This window comes from Lepidochelys kempii, chromosome 1 (assembly GCF_965140265.1).
Source record: "Lepidochelys kempii isolate rLepKem1 chromosome 1, rLepKem1.hap2, whole genome shotgun sequence".
In the NCBI taxonomy this organism is placed as follows: domain Eukaryota; kingdom Metazoa; phylum Chordata; order Testudines; family Cheloniidae; genus Lepidochelys; species Lepidochelys kempii.
In genome coordinates this window covers 246197606-246218217 of record NC_133256.1, presented here as the reverse complement: position 1 = coordinate 246218217, position 20612 = coordinate 246197606, and the positions used below count along the sequence as shown (strand labels likewise).

The following is a 20612-nucleotide window of genomic DNA, read 5'->3' as shown; positions in this document are numbered from 1 at the left end:
ATCAATGTAAACACTGTCTCATGGCCTGCCAGTGGATTACCGTGACAGGCAGTAGGTTGCCCACCACTGACTTAGACTCTCAGTTTAATGGTTCTTTAGCCATTGTTCCTTCGTCTTGTATTTGCACAATATTTTGTACCCTGTGTTAGTAAGGGTGTGTGTGTGTGAGAGAGAGAGAGTTGATATGTGGGTAAGGGAAAAACATACAGTAGTAAGCAAATGTTTCAAATAAAAGTGCCCCACTGAGCATAGCAAAGGGCAATTGCTTATTTACAACTTTCAGTTTATTTACAGTAAAGCTGGTTGAATTTTCTGAATGAAAAGTTTTCCTTAAAAAAATGAACATTTTCATAAAAAAAATAGTTGACATTTTCAGAATTTTTGTTTCTCAGGAGAGTCTTTGTTAGATTTGTTTCTAACAAATGTTTTCATTAATTGAAAACAGTGTTTTTCATTAAATGAGTATTTTCTTAAATAAAATTTGCAGTACTCGGTTTCAATAGCTATCTTTGTTTTTTTAAAAGAAATAGAATGATCAATTTCATGAACATTTTTGAAAAATAAACAAAAATGCATCTACAGGAACTCCTCACTTAAAGTCAGCCCGGTTAACACTGTAGGTTGCTGATCAATTAGGGAACTAGTTTAAAGTGGTGCAATGCTCCCTTCTAACATCGTTTGGCAGCCGCCTGCTTTGTCCACTGCTTGCAGGAAGAGCAGCCCATTGCAGCTAGCTGGTGGGGGCTTGGAACCAGGGTGGACCGGCAGCCCCCTATAAGCTCCCTGCTCCCCTAAGTTCCCTGTGCAGCTGCCTAGCAGGCTATCAATTGCCTGCAGTTCAGCTGTCCCTCCCCCCACTGCCATGTGCTGCTCCTGCCCTCTGCCTTGGAGCTGCTCCCCAAGCCTCCTGCTTGCTTGGCGGGGGGAGGGAGAAGAAGAAGAAGGGGGCTAATGTCAGGGTGTCCCCCTCCCCCCTGCTCCTGCACCCCGCTTATCCCATCTTCCATAGAGCAGGGGGGACACACAGACAGAGGGAGCTGCTGCCTTAGGCAGCAGCTGCTGTAGGTCTCAGCTTGCTGATTTAATTAACAAGGCAATGTACTGATCCCACTCTTCATACTTAAAGAGGAAATGCTCATCTCTAGCTCTCAAACACACACAGGGTGTGTGTCTCTGTGACTGTCTGCCCTCCCTCCTTTCCTGCTGCCTTGTAGAGTGTGAGAGTTAACCCTTGAGGGCTCAGCCAATTGCTGGTTCATCATTTAGCAGTAAGGCATTCCCTGGGAAATATCCCACCCTCTGACTCCTCCACCTTAACCAAGCTTCACAATCATCATCGCTGTGTACCAGTATTAAATTGTTTGTTTAAAACCTATACTTTGTGTGTGTGTGTGTGTGTGTGTGTGTGTGTATAAATATAATATAGTCTTTTGTCTGGTGAAAAAAATTTCCCTGGAACCTAACCCCCTCATTTACATCAAGTCTAATGGAGAAATTGGATCCGCTTAACATCGTTTCGCTTAAAGTCACATTTTTTAGGAACATAACTACAACGTTAAGTGAAGAGTTCCTGTATTTTGAACTCTCAAAATGAAACAACTTTGAAAGCAAAAAACTTTTCTTGAGTTTTTCCATGGTTTGACGAACTCTAGTTCAGGGTCACTTTGAGAATCATCTGCCCCATTAGAAAGTTACTGTTTATTTCCAGCAACATAGGCAGAAAACATAATATGGTTAGAGCTGATGATGCCTTCCAGGGAGTGGGAAAGAGGAAAAATGGTGACATTGATATGAGTGAATGGAAAATCTGACTAGGCAGGAGAATGCCACAAATGGATGGAGCCCCATCTCCTCAGGCTTGTGATCTACTGGGCCAGGAGAAAGCAGGTCCGCTTGATAGAGAACATGAACTGCAATTTCCTAGCTGGCCTATATATTGGTTGATATGTGTGCATCAGGGGAGTCAGGACTCCGTGTGTTTCATGGGGGATGTAGTTCAGCCATTGAATCCACATGCAGTTTTGTCTACTGAGTCTTGCAATGCATGTGGGAGATACAGTCCTCCAGGGAGCCCATAGAAACAATCGAGGCCCAAACTAGAACTCTCATAGGGCAATGCACCCATGATAAGGAAATGCAGTTTCAAGGTTTTGTTGAACTAGTTCAAAATAAAATCTTCCAACCTTATTGAAATGAAGTGTTTTGAAAATTTTCCATTGAAAACATTGTTGAAACCAATGCATTTCCTCAAAACATTTCAATTTTCATGAAACAGCATTTTCTGATGGAAAATGGTTCTGTTGAAAATGGTTCAACTAGCTATAGTTTTGAGTTTTATGGCAGCCCAAAGTATGATGTACATTGAATGACAGAATTCATGCAACCATGGACCCCTATTATCAACCCAAACTATGAATTATGCCCAAGGAACTGGAAGTGTTAATGTCTGCTGCATATCTACCTGCTTTAGCTTGATGCTGAAGGCAAACATGCAATCAACTATGCAAATATCATAGGCAAGGAGAACTGTGATCCACAACCAAACTAATTACTCTGGTTTATTTACCTGAACAAAGCCAGATTGGGTATGTTAATTGGGCATTATTTAAGGAAATTTGATCTTTTCTTTTCTTTTCTTTTAATATTAATCACTTTTTCCCTAGGTTCTCCTTGTCATGTAGTTCTCAGTTCCCTTGTTCATTTTATATCAGTGTTGTTCAGCCTGGAGGCCTCAGGTCTCTACATTGTGGCCCGCCAAGGTGATTGCATTCAGAAGCAAATGTGTATTTGATTGCAAATTGAAAATGTGTTCCCGAAGCTGCACCCTTGGATTTTAAAATGGAAGTGTTTGAATCAGCACTGCCACCAGGGGGCACTGCCTCTCACCATTCCCCTGTAGACCCAGAAGCTGTTCTAGTGTTAGTCTCTAAGGTGCCATAAGTCCTCCTTTTCTTTGTGAGCTCTGAGTAGCTGGTGTCAGCTGCTCAGCTGCTCCCCTGGTGATTGCTTGCTGCATCACAGGAGAGTAGCTCTAGTTGCTCCATTATCTGCAAGGCTGTGGGAGCCTGAGAAAGAGTAGGACAGGAGCTCAACTGGCTCTGTCAGAGCCTAGGGGACTAGTGCACTCTAACCTGCACTAAGGTAGAGATTCAGGGAGCTTTAAACAGTGGCTGATTTTCAATTTCTCTTTTTACCTCCCCCTGCCCCCGCCCCATCCTGCCGCACACGTCCACCCAGAACAGCCCGGGGGCGGGGCAGAATAAGAGAAATTGAAAATCAACCGCTGTTTAAAGCTCCCTGAGGCTGCTCTGACTTGCACCAGCTGGCAGTGGTCCTTGAAGGACTATAGACTGGGTGGGGAAAGCTGTACCACAGCACTCTCTAGCCATTCCCCTTCTCTGCTCTTGGCATGTCCCTACATCAAGGCTAGTGGGATGGAGTTGTAGGAGCTGACTATAATGACTATGCATGCTAGGGACCAGGGCCAGCCCTAGACCAAATGGTGCCCCAGGTGAGGAGCCTCTCTGGTGCCCCCACTCCATTTGTTAAACGTTTGAATACCTTACAGCACCCCAAGCCCGACACCCCCCAAGCTTGGCACCCCAAGTGGTTGCTTGCCCCTAAATCCAGCCCTGGTAGGGTCTCCCTCACACCAGGGGAAACCTCCCTCAGGGGGCTTGTGTGGTTTCCCTTCCCTTTATGCCACCTGAGCAGAACAAGACAGAGAATCTGCACCAAAGCATTGATTGTGGCCCCTTAACCTCTGTTCAACTCTTGGACTGAAGAAGTTGGACACCACTGTGTCATAAATCAATATTTCAGAATTGCAGGATTGTCTCATGAGATAGAACCGATACCACAGGAAGGGTGAGCACGGGGGGGATGCATAAACAGATTTGTCCAATATCCTTCCTTTGCACATGCTATTCTTGCTGGGGTCACACTTGCAATGCTTGTTAAAGGGGTGCAGTATGGCACTTGTTCTCCTGTGTGGTGACACCATGTCACAGTTTACATCCTGAATTGTCTCTAAGCAACAAAGACCTGTGGACATGGAGTGAGAAAGTAAAGGGAGGATGGGTGCAGGGATGTGAGTGAGATGGTAAATTGCAGCAATTTGCGGGGTTAGGTGAGGGTAAGGCTTCCATCTTGGTATGGTGGCATTGAAAAGAGCTGCTCTTGCCCACCATCTCCAGGGAGTTCTGGCCCTGAAAATGAAGTGGGTGTCTGATCCAAGCACTGAACTCCTTCAGTTCTTTTTGCCTTGGCCACTTCTTTCTGTTCTTCTCAAGGTTCTTTCCTCAGTCCTTTGGCTTCCCATTTGTCCCAGGGGTGCTTATACAGCCTTTCTGCTTTTCTCTCTCTTTCTAGTCAGATTAAGCCACTCCTCCACAGGATACTTTTCCTGTGACCAACCCCAAGCTAACTCTTCCTGCTTAACTATATGCTCTGATGGGCCTGGGTGCAAACAGTCCCTCTAACTGGCAGGTTAAGCACGTTTGGGGTGGGCAGGCCGCTGCAGGGAATTAACCCCTCCCCTGCTTGAACTAATGTGGCCTGTGCCCATCACAGGCGGCAATGTGCCAAGATGGTGAAGAAAGTCAGGGAGATGAGTGTGATGGTAAAAATGGGTTGAGGACTAAGAGGAGTTGGTAAAGGAGGTGGCTGGGATAGTTGAGGTGCACCCAGAACCAGAAGGCCTTTAAGAAACTGCAGAATCTCTGGCTAGTTTTATTTTTTGACATCTGATGTGGAGCTGAATTCATGAAATGGGATCCATCTTCTGATCGCCACCCACTTTTCTGTTTTGCTTTTACTTTTCTCTCCCTACCAGAGTTGATTGTGAAATGAACCGTTACATCACAGGTTTCAGAGTAGCAGCCGTGTTAGTCTGTATTCGCAAAAAGAAAAGGAGGACTTGTGGCACCTTAGAGACTAACCAATTTATTAGAGCATAAGCTTTCGTGAGCTACAGCTCACTTCCTCAGATGCATATCGTGGAAACTGCAGCAGGCTTTATATATACACAGAGAATATGAAACAATACCTATTCCCACCCCACTGTCCTGCTGGTAATAGCTTATCACATCACAGTAATTCATGTACCTCGTCTTCCTCAGGAGAAGCCACTTGCTACAATGAACTTCAGCAAAGCTGCATCTCTCTTCTCACTATCCACTTCATGTTTTCACTGCACTCTCTCACTCTTACTAACTCTAATTAGTTATTCGTTTCTCCTCTCAATTTATCTGACTCCTTTCTTCGTCTTTTAGCTGTGTCTGTGATTTTTCTGTCTTATGCTTTCTATTACTTTTATCAATCTCAGTCCAATACACCATTTAAACTGTCCTAACTGCTTTCTGCTTTTATCTATTTCTCTCGTGCATTCACTGCTTCACTGTCCCCTCTTAAAACCACCTTTTTCCAAAGTCTTTTTCTTTCTCCCATTTTGTCTGCATCTTTCTGCTGGCTGTGAATGTGGCTGCCAATCATTCACACAGGGTTCTAGAAAAAGCTTTTCCTTCAGCACACTTAGCCCTATTTGTGAAAAATTTCATAACCATCAAAGTTCTTTCTATTTTACAAGGTTCAAAATGGTAAATTGCTACATTTTGGGGAAATATTTTTAAATCAAAATTTTCTTTGGAAACATTATCAAAAGTATTGAAATAAAAAAGTCACTTTTTTTGCAAAAAAAACAAAAAGCTCAATTTTTTCAAGAAATTTTATTTTCAAAATAAGTCATTTTTACAAAAAAATGTCCTTTTTTGTTTAAAAAACAATCCCCCTGCCCCCAAGACAGCTTTAATAATTGCAAGGAAAATTGAAGGAGTTAGTATGAAAATACCCATGTGTGCTTTTGACAACAGATGGCTGCAGCCTGGCTTGGGATTTCCCACCTTCCTGAGAAACTTCTACATCTGGTACCAGCTCCTCCAGACAGGGGATACTGTGATCCCTATAGCCTGTTTGTAGCACTATCCCTGCCAGCCTCTGTAACTTTGTCGTTGCAACCAATGACATCAGATTACAGATATTTGTTTGATGCAATGAAAAGCATTGTGCATTATGGCACATGATTCCCGTTGGTTGCATTTCATTGAGGAGGCACTGTGGGTACCTGGTTGCCAGCCTTTACTACAAGCAAATGTATGCCCTCAGGTTCAGACTTTGCTTCAGCAGCTTGGAAAAACTTCCAAGTTGGTCCTATGCTGTCACAGGCAGATCTGAGGTACCAGACACATCCTCTGAATCAAGCTTCCATGGGGTTTGAGTTTGTAGAGAAAGCATTTCAGACTCCAAACACAGGTAAAAATAAATCACCTGATGTTTCTTTGGTTATTGAATAGATTTCCAGTGTATTCCAGTTTGCCCATATGTTGTTTTACTATATTTACTACCAGAAATAGTATATATATGCTTCTAAACTGAAGCTTACAGATACTATGTAGAGACCTAGACCCTTCTCTCGAGTGTAAATTTCTTCTGTTGTTTGTTGTTGTCTTTTGGAATGGGAAACGTAAGAATTTACATTAATAAAATGAAACCGTTAGGGTTCTTTAATAGGGTTGAGTCCATGGAGAGTCCTCTAACAACCTACATAAAAGAATAGGGAATGGTTGCCTTGATATAGGTTTTGACCTATCCTATAGAATTCTACAGTAGGAATATAGGATGGCTCCAGAAAATCAAATCACTGTTTGTATTCTTCAATTTACACATGCTTTAAGGGCTGGATTCAGTGCTCTCTGAAGTCAGTGCAAGTCTTTACAGGTGAAAGGCCCCAAATGAAAGTAGTGCCTGTGAATGCTGCCAGATTGTTAGCCCAGAGAGGGAAATTTCTCTATCTGGAGAACAGACTGTGCACAGGCAGCCACAACGTGAATGTTCCCCACGTATTCGATGCCCCACTACTAGTGTGCCTCAATCTTGAACTCTGCAGACTACACAGAGGTAATTCAGCCTCCATGTCCATTTACTCGTTGGTTACTCTGCTGAAAATGTCACAGGTATCAGGTTTCAGAGTAGCAGCCGTGTTAGTCTGTATCCACAAAAAGAACAGGAGTATTTGTGGCACCTTAGAGACTAACAAATTTATTTGAGCTTAAGCTTTCGTGAGCTATAGCTCGCTTCATCGGATGCATTCAGTGGAAAATACAGTGGGGAGATTTTATATATACAGAGAACATGAAACAATGGGTGTTACCATACACACTGTAAGGAGAGTGATCAGGTAAGGTGAGCTATTACCAGCAGGAGGGTGTGGGACCCTTTTGTAGTGATAATCAAGGTGGGCCATTTCCAGCAGTTGACAACAACGTGTGAGGAACAGTAGGGGGGAAAAATAAACATGGGGAAATAGTTTTACTTTGTGTAATGACACATCTACTCCCAGTCTTTATTCAAGCCTAATTTAATGGTGTCCACTTTGCAAATGAATTCCAATTCAGCAGTCTCTTGCTGGAATCTGTTTTTGAAGGTTTGTTGTTGTAATATTGCGACTTTTAGGTCTGTAATCGAGTGACCAGAGAGATTGAAGTGTTCTCCAACTAGTTTTTGAATGTTATAATTCTTGACGTCTGATTTGTGTCCATTTATTCTTTTACGTAGAGACTGTCCGATTTAGCCAATGTACATGGCAGAGGGGCATTGCTGGCACATGATGGCATATATCACGTTGGTAGATGTGTAGGTGAACAAGCCTCTGACAGTGTGGCTGATATGATTAGGCCCTATGATGGTGTCCCCTGAATAGATATGTGGACACAGTTGGCAACGGGCTTTGTTGCAAGGATATAAAAACTTCAAAAACAGACTCCAATGGGAGACTGCTGAATTGGAATTAATTTGCAAACTGGACACCATTAAATTAGGCTTGAATAAAGACTGGGAGTGGATGTGTCATTACACAAAGTAAAACTATTTCCCCATGTTTATTTTCCCCCCTACTGTTCCTCACACTTTCTTGTCAACTGCTGGAAAAGGCCCACCCTGATTATCACTACAAAATTCCCCCCCCCCCCCCGCTCCCGCTGGTAATAGCTCACCTTACTTGATCACTCTCCTTACAGTGTGTATGGTAACACCCATTGTTTCATGTTCTCTATGTATATAAAATCCTCCTACTGTATTTTCCACTGCATGCATTTGATGAAGTGGATTCTAGCCCACGAAAGCTTATGCTCAAATAAATTTGTTAGTCTCTAAGGTGCCACAAGTACTCTTTTTCTTTTTACAAGTTATCAAGGGCACCCATTAGTGCCACCTGTCTTGGTGTTTGTGATAGGGACACCATTCCACCAAGAACTGGACTGACACTAATAGATCACTGATTCATTGCTAGATCAAAATTTTTCTCCCTTGGAATATGTTGATGTTTCATTTTAAAGAAAATAACCCCTCCAAACCCAAAAAACTTTGCCTGATAACTTCTGAAACTAAAAAATGTGTTTTTAGATGGAAAAATCAAAATTTTTCAAGGCGGCGGACACTTTCCATGAAATTGTTTGTGTAGTCAAAACCCCAGTTTTCTACCGACATTTTTTTTTATCCTTATCACAGAAATGATTTACCTGACTGTTTTTTGGGAAAGAGAAACAAATTTCATCTCATGTTGACTTAAAAGAATATTTTTTTGTTTCTTCTTGCTAAAACAAAATGAAAAAAAAAAGCCAAACATTTTGGGTTGAAAGAAACATTTTGTTTGATCTGAAATGAAACAATTAGTATTTTTTACTCCCTTAAAAAAAAATCTGACTACGTTTTGAAATGCAATGTCATTTTGAAACAAAAAGCCAAAACGTTTCATGAAACATTTGGACTTTTTTTAACCCCCCCCCCCGCCATTTTTTTCCAGTTGAAGCGTTCTGCTGAATTCAACCCAAATTCCTGAATAGTTTCAGTCCACCTGAAACTGCATTTTTCAGCGAATAAATGATTTGCCCCCAAAATTTCATGCAACACTATTTGTAACATAAATTTGGTTGCATTTTAAGGCTGTCTTGGTAGTTGGAACTTCTTGTCACTTCCTCCTAGGCAGCAAATGCCTAAGCTGCAGCACAAAATGCAGCAAGGCAAGGTGAAAGAGGAAATGGCTCTTGCCTGAAAAACTTTGTGCAGGTCTGATGTTCCAAACAAAACTTCTGCAGTCCGTCCTGATTGCTGTGCAGTGATTCAGCTGGGTTGCTAGGAAGTGACATTTCACCACTGAGCAAATATGTTTTTATTCATATTTGTGTTTGAATTTTGCCCCTCAAGTCCAGATCTGAGCATTACTTAGCATGGCTAGTTGTGTGATCTAGTCTAGGGGAAAACACTTTCTGTATATGGTTTGCCCATTCTGGACATGTTAGTTCAACCTATTTTATCCATAGATATTAATTTGAGGAGAAGGAAAAGCGTAAGTATGACCTGGGAGCTGTAATGATGTATGGTCAATGATAATTCAAATATCACTTTTCATCTATATAATCTTCATCAAAGAATCCTAAAGCACTTTGACATAATTGATATTTTCAAACACCCTCTTGAACCTTGGCTAGGCAGTTAAGTAGCATTGTCCTCCTTTTACAGATGGGTAAACTGAGACATGCGTTAAGTGATTTGCTCATATTGCATTATGAGTCTGTTACCGATCTGAGAATAGAATCCAAGAATCCTTACTCTGTGCCCTACTTTAATCATTAGTCTATAATTTCCCCCAAATTTCCGCCACTTGTGCAATTATAAAAGAATTACTGTATTATCTATGAGAGACAAGGTGGGTGAGCTGATCTCTTTTATTGGACCAACTTCTGCTGGTGAGAGAGACAAGCTTTTGAGCCACACAGAGCTCTTCTTCAGGTCTCCTTCACTAACAGAAGTCGATTCAATAAAATGTGTTACCTCACCCACCTTGTCTCTCTCATATTCTGGGAGTGACATGGCTACAACTACATTACATATACATATACACTACATGGTAAAACAGAAGTGCTGCATTGGGAATGCAGTGGATTTGGGATGAAAATGGTAAATAAGGTATTTCAGCTATAAAGAAGATTTCAAAGACTTTGTCTTCTGTGCAGGAAGTGGAAAACTCTGTACACATTTGGCCAATGGTTGATCCTATGCTTCATCTGTTTGAGCTCCTCTTGTCCCTAAGTATAGCTGCGCTGAAATTCATAGTCTCACCATTTGGTAGTACCCCTCCATTAGAATGTTTGATTGGAGTTTTTCTTTCAAGCTGTCTGACATATCTTTCCCTATGTACCCTTCCCGAATCTCACCATACTTTCCCCCCCCCCCCCCCCCCCCAGAATGCAGCAGCAGCAACAGCAGCGCCGAATGTTCACAGCCACCCTCTTGGCATTCATTTTCGTTCTGGTGGCCCTGGGTACTACTGAGGCTGGCAAAAAAGAGAAACCAGGTAAGGTACAATGTAACCAATTGTGCAGTAGATATGGAGCTGGGAGTAGCAGAGAGGGGCCTAGGACCAGATCTTGCACTACTGAAGTCAATGATAGTTTTGATATTGACTTCGGTGGGGTCAGGATCAAGCTCCTAGTTTCTAAGGCCCAGATCCTCAAAGGTATTTAGGCATCTAACACCCACTGAAATTGATTTTGGAATTCAATGGGAATTAGATGTTTAAATATATTTGAGGATTTAGGCCAAAATGTCTTTATTGTATTTATCAGTATGTTTCACATACTTTTTTTCACTGTATTTTACATTTGGGATGCATGGACTTGTTTCTCCCCCTCAACTAATTAAAAGAAAATAATTTGTTACATGTGGGGGAGTTTCTTGAGTACCGTTTGCTTCTTCTCCATTGGATAGATGTGACATTCCATCCCACCTCAGAATCCAAACCCAGCTGGCACAAACCCGAGTTACAGATTCATCCATGACTGAAAAAAATATTTCCCAGCAGAACAAGTCCCTAGCAATAGTTAGGGAGAAGATTCCTTGAGTTATTCATTTCCTTTCAATACAAAGATGGAAAAAAGAAAAAGAGAATCTAACCTGGCTTTGGTGCCCAGCTGGAATGGATTTTTGGATTTGCCTCTTATTTTATGTTGGCCTTTTCCTTGCTTCAGAATTTCTGTCACCTAGCCTGAGGACATATGTCCATATTGTAAACCTGTGCACTGTTTGATAAAAGTGACACTGTGCTCAGGAAAGAGCCAATGTTAGGAGGGGATAATGCACATTGCTGTTAAGGTGCATTGGCAGAACTGTATAGATGGGTAGGACTAAAGTAGCAAGGAATTCTGCAGCTCAAGACTGAGGTATATTGCCAGGAATGTGCACGAAAACACAGGATTTAGAAAGCAGGGATTATTGCAGATTCATTCTGAAATCCATTGACGATTTGTGAGTGTGAGAGAGAGTCTGGAATAACAGGGTGCTGCATATGAGGACTGAGGTACATTTCCATAATGTGGGTACCCAGAAGTAAAATGAATAGCAGGAGTCACTGTAAGGCCAGACTAAAGTACAGTGGGAGAAATAATGAGGAGTGCTTGTGGCACCTTAGAGACTAACAAATTTATTTGGGCATAAGCTTTTGCGGGTTAGAACCCACTTCATCAGGTGCATGGAGTGAAAATACAGGAGCAGGTATAAATACATGAAAGGATGTGGGTTGCTTTACCAAGTGTGAGGTCAGTCTAACGAGATAAATCAATTAACAGCAGGATTCCAAGGGAGGAAAAATAACTTTTGAAGTGGTAAGAGAGTGGCCCATTACAGACAGTTGACAGGATGGTGTGAGCACATTGAGAGAGCTGTGTATGGTGCCCAGAAATGGAATAGCTGAACAGAGTGGCATTAGGATTAAGGTACATTAGGAAGTCTATGTATTACATACTATTTCCTAGTACAGAATGGCTGGGGTATTGCATACCAAGATTGAACTTAATTCACTCTCTCTTTTCCCTGAGGTAGATTCCATGGATAGAAGAATGTCAAATGCTTTCAGTTTTGTTATGAAATTCAGGATAATCATTAACTTTTTGACACACAGACGGAATTTGCTGCAGTGACATGTTTTCATTTAAATGGGAATACAGAAATTAGTTTCTGTGAAAGCTGCCAGTTTGACAGCCGTGGAGACTGAAGTTCTCTTTTTACTCAAAGGACAGGTATGGCATGGTAGCAATAGTACAGCCTTCCCCAGCACTGCCCTGGACTTAAGATCACTTGGGCTATTGGAGAGGTCGCCAGTAGAGTTGAGTGTGTGGTTCAGTCACCTTGCTTTTTTGTTGGCCTCTGAATTAGAGTGGCCACTCACGCATTCCCGGAACACCAGACATTATGGTACTTCTGGGAATAGCATGGGCCTGCCCCTGCCGATGTGACCCTGCCCATGCTGGCATGACCTCACACACACAGTGTGTGTGTGTGGTCATTCTGGCTGGGGCAGAGTGGCACACTCTTCAAAATGGTGTCCTCTGTCTGATACCGGACAAAACCACGTCTAGTTTTGTCTCAGTACTGGATGAGGGACAACTTGGACAAGCTACACATAAAGAGGACTGTCTGGTTTAAAACCACGTGAATGCCGATGAAGTGAGCTGTAGCTCACGAAAGCTTATGCTCAAATAAATTTGTTAGTCTCTAAGGTGCCACAAGTACTCCTTTTCTTTTTACCTACTCTGAATGTACTAACAACAAAGATCCCACCTATGTAACATGGAAACCCATCCATTAGGATTGGACTAAGACTTTGTTTCATGTAGAACCTGACAAACACACATCTGGTGGTAACTGCTTTTGATCAGCAGTGACCCAGTCCTTATTTTAAATAGAGACAGTCCTGAGCTGGAAAACTCAGACCTAGATTTCAGACCTGGAGGTTGCCAACTCTTATGCTTTTCATCATGAGAGTCATGATTTTTGGCATTTTTCTTTCAGCCCTACGGCCGAGAGACCCGTGAATATTTCAGAATCTGAGCTTTCATTTCAAAACAGACAGTACATTTCTAGCCATTATGGGTACAGAGAAATACTGGAAAATATGAACCATAAAGATACAAAAACTGGAAGGCAAATAAAAGAGCTCAAATGTATTATTTAAAACATCTTATGATATTTTGAGGCCTGACTCATGATTTTTGAATACTTGGGATTGGCAGTTTGGCTAATCTCTCTCAGCGGACTAAGCTCATGCAATATGAAATGAAGTCCAGTTTCTTACCAGTACTCTTGTGCACTGGACCTTTATAACAACCTATCTTTGGAGGTGTTTGGATATGTTTTGGACCATTATAAAAATAGGAGGGTAGCCATCAGTAATGAAATTTGTATCCATGTTCAGATATACTGACACACCCTTCCCCTGCTAGCTTACGTCCCTGCCTCCAAAATTCAGTGTGTTCCGACATGAAGTACAGTATACAACAAAGATAAAAAGCCTGTACCCCATTACCTGTCCTTTCACAAAGCACTCACTCCCCTCTCAGTCCTCATCCACAAAGGAAACCTGCACAACACCTTCAAGAATTGAGCCTGGGAGGTTACATTCATAACTTTGTTAGACACTAAAAATCGTGGACTGAACACAGACACGGGATTTATGACCTTTTATAACAATCTATAATCCGCGAAGCCCCACTCTCCTCATCTTGTTTTTTTTAAATTTTTATTTATTGCCCCTCATTTCCCACCTATGTCTAGGGAGGTGTTAAGTGGCCACTTCCTTCTGAATGGTCCTTTGAAATTCATGTTTACTACTTACGTTAAACAATCTGCTTCACCTTGTATTTAGCTGTGCCACTGAGTACATTTCCCAGACCTGAAGAAGAGCTCTGTGTAAACTGGAAAGCTTGTATCGCTCACTAACAGAAGTTGGTCCAATAAAAGATATTACCTCACCCACATTGTCAGTCTACTGTCCTGGAATCAGCATGGCTACAGCACTGCATACACCAAATCCCCCTTGAAACACCATATTAATGCATAAACTCCTGGCCCATGTGGTACTTGGTATTTAATCTGAAAATGTTGATATGCCACCAGCAGAGGGCAGAACATCCTCTTTTGTGAGTGTGTATGTATGAAGATCAGTGATCCCTGATGGCTTCTAGATGACTCCCTTTTCTGGAGAGGTGAATCCTGCCCGCAATGACTCAGAGGCATCACACTCACTGGGAAATTGCCCTGGCCTCAGTGATCCACCCTGGTCTGAAGTCAGTTCGAGGTCAGCCTCTAGAAAGTCAGTCAACCTACAACCTGCAGCACGTTTTGAAGAGAACTTCAGTTTTGATCGATTTAAGGCAGTTATGTTATAAGAGTCTCTTGTTTACTGGTTTCCCTGTTGTGATTGTTTAGAGTGCCTTTTTTTGGCTGGGTACTGACCACTTTTTTTGTTTTGATTCGGTTTCCTTGGCTCCATCCAGAGAAGAAAGTGAAGAAGTCCGACTGTGGGGAGTGGCAGTGGAGTGTGTGTGTACCCACCAGTGGAGACTGTGGCCTAGGGACCCGCGAGGGCACTCGCACTGGAGCCGAGTGCAAGCAAACTATGAAGACCCAAAGGTGTAAGATCCCCTGCAACTGGAAGAAGCAGTTTGGAGGTAAGTGTTGCCCTGTCTTGAGTGATTCAGTTTATCTCCAACTTGAGTATTGGAAAGTGACCCTTTGTGTGTGCTCAGCCTGGGCCAAGGGCTGGTGTGCATGGTCTGCCTTTCTCTGCAGTGCTTCATGTTCAGTACAACGAGAGCTGGTTGGAAATTTTTCACTAACTTTTTTTTTTTAAATGAAAAATGGCTTTTAAAATGGAAATGTGTGTGATTTATTTAAATTCTATTTTATTTTTGTTGAGTTTTGAGGCTTGGACAAAGGAGTGGGGATCTCACTAGCTCGGATTACGGCCCATTCAGGAAGTGATGCACTGAGATATACTCTGTAGGAGAAGGCAGATTTTACAGGCCTTCAAGGACAGGGCTTGAGTCACCCCGGGTTTAGTCCATCAGAAGGCAGAGGGTAGAACTCGACAAATAACGGATTTTTCAATGTGGTGGTCCACCTGAAAAATCTGAAGAAAAAAAAAATTGGTTAGTTTTGAACTGAAACTGATTTTTTTAAATCTTCGCCAAAATGAAAAACTTTTTAAAAAAAAATTTGTTCGGGTCAATTCAAACCAACATTTCAAAACAAAATGGTTTGCTTCAAAAATGTCAAAACTAAACACTTTTTGACTTTTTTTGAAAAAAATGTTCCTCATTCTTTTTTGTTTGACTGAAACTATTTGCCAAATTGTCCCTAATTCACAAGTGGTTTTGGTCACTCTGAAACTGCATTTTTCTGAGAATTTGCTATTTGAATAATGATGATGATGATGATTAATTAATATTCACCCAGCTCTACCAGAGGGACCCTATTGGCAGGACATCCACCCAACCAGAGGCCCAGCAGCATGTTAAAGTGGCTCTCTATTGCCTTTCCACAGTTGTGAATACCCCCCCATGGCTACTGCAATCTCCACACTGGAACATGATATAAAATGTGCAGCCCCTTGCACTAGCAGCAGAGACTTGCTGGGGAGTGGATAAAGGCCATAGCATTTAATCCATGAAAGACTAAGAAATGACAGTGTTTCTCCTTCCATCCCAGACAAGCTATGTTACCAGGACTCAGGTATATGGTTGCCCCTGTAGACTCAGCTTTTCTCTACTAAACAGCTTGGATGACTTGAACTGATGATGGCACTACAATGAATGCTGCAGGCAGTTAGTGCAGAAGTTTTGGATTTGGCAGGTCCAGTGCTGCACCTGGGCACTTGCAGTTTTTCTGGCCCTACTTTGCAAACTCAAGAGGTTTGGACAGTTCATTTTTAGAAATACATACAATTGCACATCTGAGCTGGATCGTACCCTCTGAACTCTTTGCTCCAATTCTTCACTAGTGAGAACTATTCTGTGGAAAAAGTCTTGTCAGTTAACTTGTAATCAGCTGGCTGGCCACCTCTGCAGTGATAGAGACATACAACTTTATACAGTGAGTCATGGATAAACAGTGGCATAATCTTTTGGTTTAATATATTTTAATTTCTTGCTGAGAAAAAATAGATATTAAGGGTCTGATTCTCCCCGGCCTCATACCCTGTGTAGTCATTTATACTTGCGCAAGCGTGCAAAATATTCTGGTTTGCTAGTTTTCATACCTCATTTGTAAATGATGCTGCAAGATGCGGGAGGGGGGATAGCTTAGTGGTTTGAGCATTGGCCTGCTAAACCCAGGGTTGTGAGTTCAATCCTTGAGGGGGCCATTTAGCCATCTGGGGCAAATGGGGATTGGGCAGTGGGTTGGACTAGATGATCTTCTGAGCTCCCTTCCAAGCCTGAGATTCTATGATTCTATGGTGGAGAATCAGGCCTTTTGAATCTGGAGGATGTTTTCCATTAAATTGTCTCTTCTTTTGTAGTTTCAGTATTAAAATGTAGTTTCTTTTTTATAACGTTAATCCTGTACCCATGCAAGAGCAAGATAGCTATGCTTTTAAATTTGCTCATATTTGGGGGCAAAATTACCTCCCAAAATATCCCTTGAATTTTTACTGCCCCCCATACACCTCTTTCTTTGGCTGTCTGATCCACCTGCCTGAAATTACTGGCAGTATGTGCTTGGTTACAGTTGGGTAACATTTTATTCATGCTCCGTGATTCTTTTTTAAAAATTCGGTGTGTTCCCACACTCTTTGCAGCGGAGTGTAAATACCAGTTCCAGGCCTGGGGAGAATGTGACCTGAATACAGCCTTGAAGACTCGAACTGGGAACCTGAAGAGAGCCCTTCATAATGCTGACTGCCAGAAAATTGTCACCATCTCAAAGCCCTGTGGGAAGCTTACCAAACCCAAACCTCAAGGTACAACCCATTTGCTACCAGTAATGCACGATTCCGTTTAAATCCAGTCACTGCTGGAATCCCAGATGCCTTAATGGGAAGTCAAGAGTAGAGGAAGGATTGTAATTTCTTGTCCTTTCCCAGCCACAACACTGCTTCTGATCTCCCAGCCAGGACTAAGTATCCAAGCCATGCAGCCGTGGGGCCTTGACAGAGAGGTGGTATGAAGATTTAGAATCCCTCACTGAAACCCACTGCAAATGTACTGCCACCAGTTTGTTATAACTATGGGTGGTGATGATCTCATGGCTTCAGGGTACAGGAGCTCTTCCCACAACCCCTACGGATGGGAATACACCAATAGCAGGAAGAGAAAATGTTTCTAAAAATACAAATAACTTTTTTGCATCTCCTTTTTGTTAGACTTTTAACTGCCTGCTGACAAACCAAGGCTTTCCCTTGGGATGAGAATAGCTTAAGGAACATTGTTCGCACAAGTCACAGGGAGAAAAGGTTATTCTCCCTGCTGCTCAGTGTGTCTAGAATAACATTGCAAAATCAATGAATGTTCTGTGCACTTTGGATCATGTGGTCTCAAGTCTAAGAGAAGTGTTCGGTAATGCAGGGGTGGCAGGAAGAAGGGGCTGTGTGTGTTGTCTCTTGCTGCAATTAACAATGCAATTCCCAGTTCGCGGACAGCCATATGTCCCACTAATTCATCCTTTTTCCATGTGTCACAGACTCTCTTGGTCAATATCAGACAAACTTGTTTTCTTTCTAATCACTTGGGCTTTTTAATGAACTCTTCTGCAGCAGCAGCAGGTACAGGATAATTTATAGTGGGCGCTTAGACTGCATGAAGTACCACTTTGTCTCAGACAATATGCCTCATGTAGACCACATAGGGCACATCACATGGCCATTTTTTTTTGCTGGAACAGATGCTATTTTACTTAAAAACCAGCTGAGATTAAGCAGATTCCAGAGTTTCTTATTGCTTTCTTTCTCTGAATAAATATAAAAAAATACTATGTATGATTAAAAATGACAGGTGTCCCCTATATTAGCAACTCCCAAAGTGTCATCATTGGATCACTAGTGGTCCATAGAATATTTGCTAATGGTCTGCTCCTTATGTATCAGATTATGCATACTTCTTTAACTAAAGATTTTGTCTGTTTGTGTGTGTGTGTGTGTGTGAGAGAGAGAGAGCTTTACAATCAGTAGAGCTGTAGCTAATCTGCCTTGTGCATCATTCACAGAATTATCAGATGAGTTATGATTCTAGAATCTGGGTTGATGATGATGTTCGAAGGACCAAACTGGATTTTCAGAGACCAGCTGAGTTTGCTGCATTTGGGAGGTTATTGGATAAAGCTTCATCCTACACTACCAGAAGGCCTCTGTAATCCCTGTCCCCTCTGGTTGGTTGCTCTGTTCTGCAGCTTTGCTAAGTCAGCATTTTCTATCAATGACTGACAGAAGGGGGCAGAGCGAGACAAGCCGAACCGTGGTGGAGGAACACTTTGGGGGAGAAATGCGGTCAGATGGTGGAAAATCAGCCTTTACGCTTTGGAGTTTTTGTTAAAAAAAGAAAGCTTTGTTGGGATTATTGTAGCAGCCCTTGTTAAATTGGAACTGGCTTTCCTGAATCAGGATACTGAGTCACTCTATCAATGAATGGAGCTATATGAACAGAGAGAGGTCATGTAAGTTTGGACTACTCCAAACACAAAGGTTTTTGGGAGCTGAAATGCTGGTTACAGCAAGCCTGGCTGTGCTGCATAACTTAATCTGAAGACACAACTCCATGTGTTTTGACACAATGCAAATGAAAAATGGGTGTAAATGTAGGTCTTTGCCGTTAAAAATTATAGTAACTGAAGGGATAATTTATACTCTCAGATCTTCACTGGAGATCTTTATGGCACATTCCTGCACTCTACCCCCATGTCCAACTTCCATAGGCATAGGCAGGAGTTCTGTGTGGGAGTCAAGTGTAGAATACAATGGAGAAACTAAAGGTGGACAAGAAATCAACATAGTTGATCTAAGAGCAGAATTCTCCCATGTGTGTGTGTAACAGGAACGCCATGTTAATTGGATTGTAAATGGTGGGTGGGTAGGGTGAGAAACTAGAATGTATTTCAGGAGGACATAAAAATCTAGGTGGAGTTTTTTTAGCTGACCCACAAAGTCTTCGCTGCTGAAATACCGAATGGGGCGAGAGTATATTTTTGTTTCAGAAAGTGACTACATTCTTCATGAGGAAGAGGGAATTGTAAGATGGATTTCAGTGCCCATCTAGAATGGACTCGGGGACTAGATGGAGGAACAACTAAACTGCACTTTGTTTCCAGTTAGCCTGGGACCCTGTTTAATTTGTTAGGAGGAGAGAAACACGTTGTTTTGGAGCAGAGTAGTGCATGGAATGCTCTGTACCTACATGCTGCAACTCCTGTTAAGTGGGGGTGAACTGCAGTGTCATCGATTGGCTATTACTCCCACCAGGGATCACAAACAGCAGGAAGTATAGTGGCTGTTTGGTATCTGAGATCTTCTCCATCAGATTAATCTTTTTCACCTCTAACCATTATGCTTCAAGAACAGTATCTCTGTTCTTTACCAGCAGGAAGGTAAGCTCTGATTATCTCTCCAGCAGCGCTAGGCTGAAAGGAAGGAAACAAAGCAAGCAAACAACTGAATGTTGGAAATACAAAGTAGATTATCCTGTTTAAAGACAGACAGATAGAGAGAGAATTATTTGGGCTCAATTTCAAACCATAGGAACAGAGATATTGCCATATTAGATCAGATGGTCCATCTAGTCCAGTACCCTGGACATTGCCCAGGACCAAATGCTTCAGAGGAAGGTGTAAGTGCCCTGCTGTAAGCAGTTGTGGAATAACAGCCTCCTAAGCCCTAGTTGTTAGAGATAGGCTTACACCCTGAAGTTTGAGGATTTATATCCCTTCCAAAATTTCATTTAAAATATTTATTCCTAGAACTCTGATGCTCTCATTATCCATGTAAGCATCCAGTCTTTTCTTGAATCCTGCCAAGCTAGCTTCAGTGATATCTTGTTGAAATGAGTTCTGAAGGCTCCTTGTGTGTTCTGTGAAAAAGTATTTCCTTTTTTCATCCTTAAATTTGTCGCCTTTCAATTACATTGAATTTCCCTCTGTTCTGGTATTATGAGAGAGGGTGAATAGAAACTCCTGATCTACCTTCTTTAACCATCCAGTATTTTATATACTCTTATCATGTTCCCTCTTGTTTGCCTTCTCTCTATGCTAAATAGTCACAGTCTTTTCAACCTCACTTCATAAAAGTGTTTCCATTCTTCTAATATTTCTTATTACTCTTCCTTGAATTCTCCTATATTATTGCTAAATCCTTTTTTGAGATGAGTTGACTGAACTGAACACAGCATTTCAGGGGAGGGCCTGAAATATATTGATTTATATAAATAATGGCATTTAATAGTCTCTTTATTATTCACCATCCCATTCACTATGCATCTTTTTTATGACCACTTCTACGCATTGAGCAGAGATCTTCATTGAGCCGTCCAGAATGATACCCAAATCTTTTCTCTGGATTGATGCAATTAATTTAGACTCCAGTAAGGTGTATTGGTAGTTCACATTATTTCTTCCAGTGTGCAGTACTTTGAATTTTTTAGCACAGACTTAACCAAGTTAAGGGAATGGAACAGATGAAATTCACTCTCAAGTTTTTCATAGTCATCTCCAGTCTTAACTGACAATAATTTTGTATTATC

The 20612-nt window shown here is 41.8% G+C and overlaps 1 protein-coding gene across 3 annotated transcripts in view; it reads left to right on the top strand.

Moving 5' to 3' along the window:
- The window catches only part of PTN (pleiotrophin), a 117403-nt gene that overhangs the window by 75373 nt on the left and 21418 nt on the right, over positions 1–20612 (top strand). For all 3 annotated transcript variants that reach the window (XM_073322129.1, XM_073322148.1, XM_073322138.1), the window contains 3 exons: positions 10299–10408; positions 14385–14558; positions 16688–16849. In XM_073322129.1, coding sequence (XP_073178230.1) covers positions 10300–10408; positions 14385–14558; positions 16688–16849 — 445 coding nt within the window. In that variant the 5' untranslated portion in view covers position 10299. The remainder of the gene's footprint in view (positions 1–10298; positions 10409–14384; positions 14559–16687; positions 16850–20612) is intronic.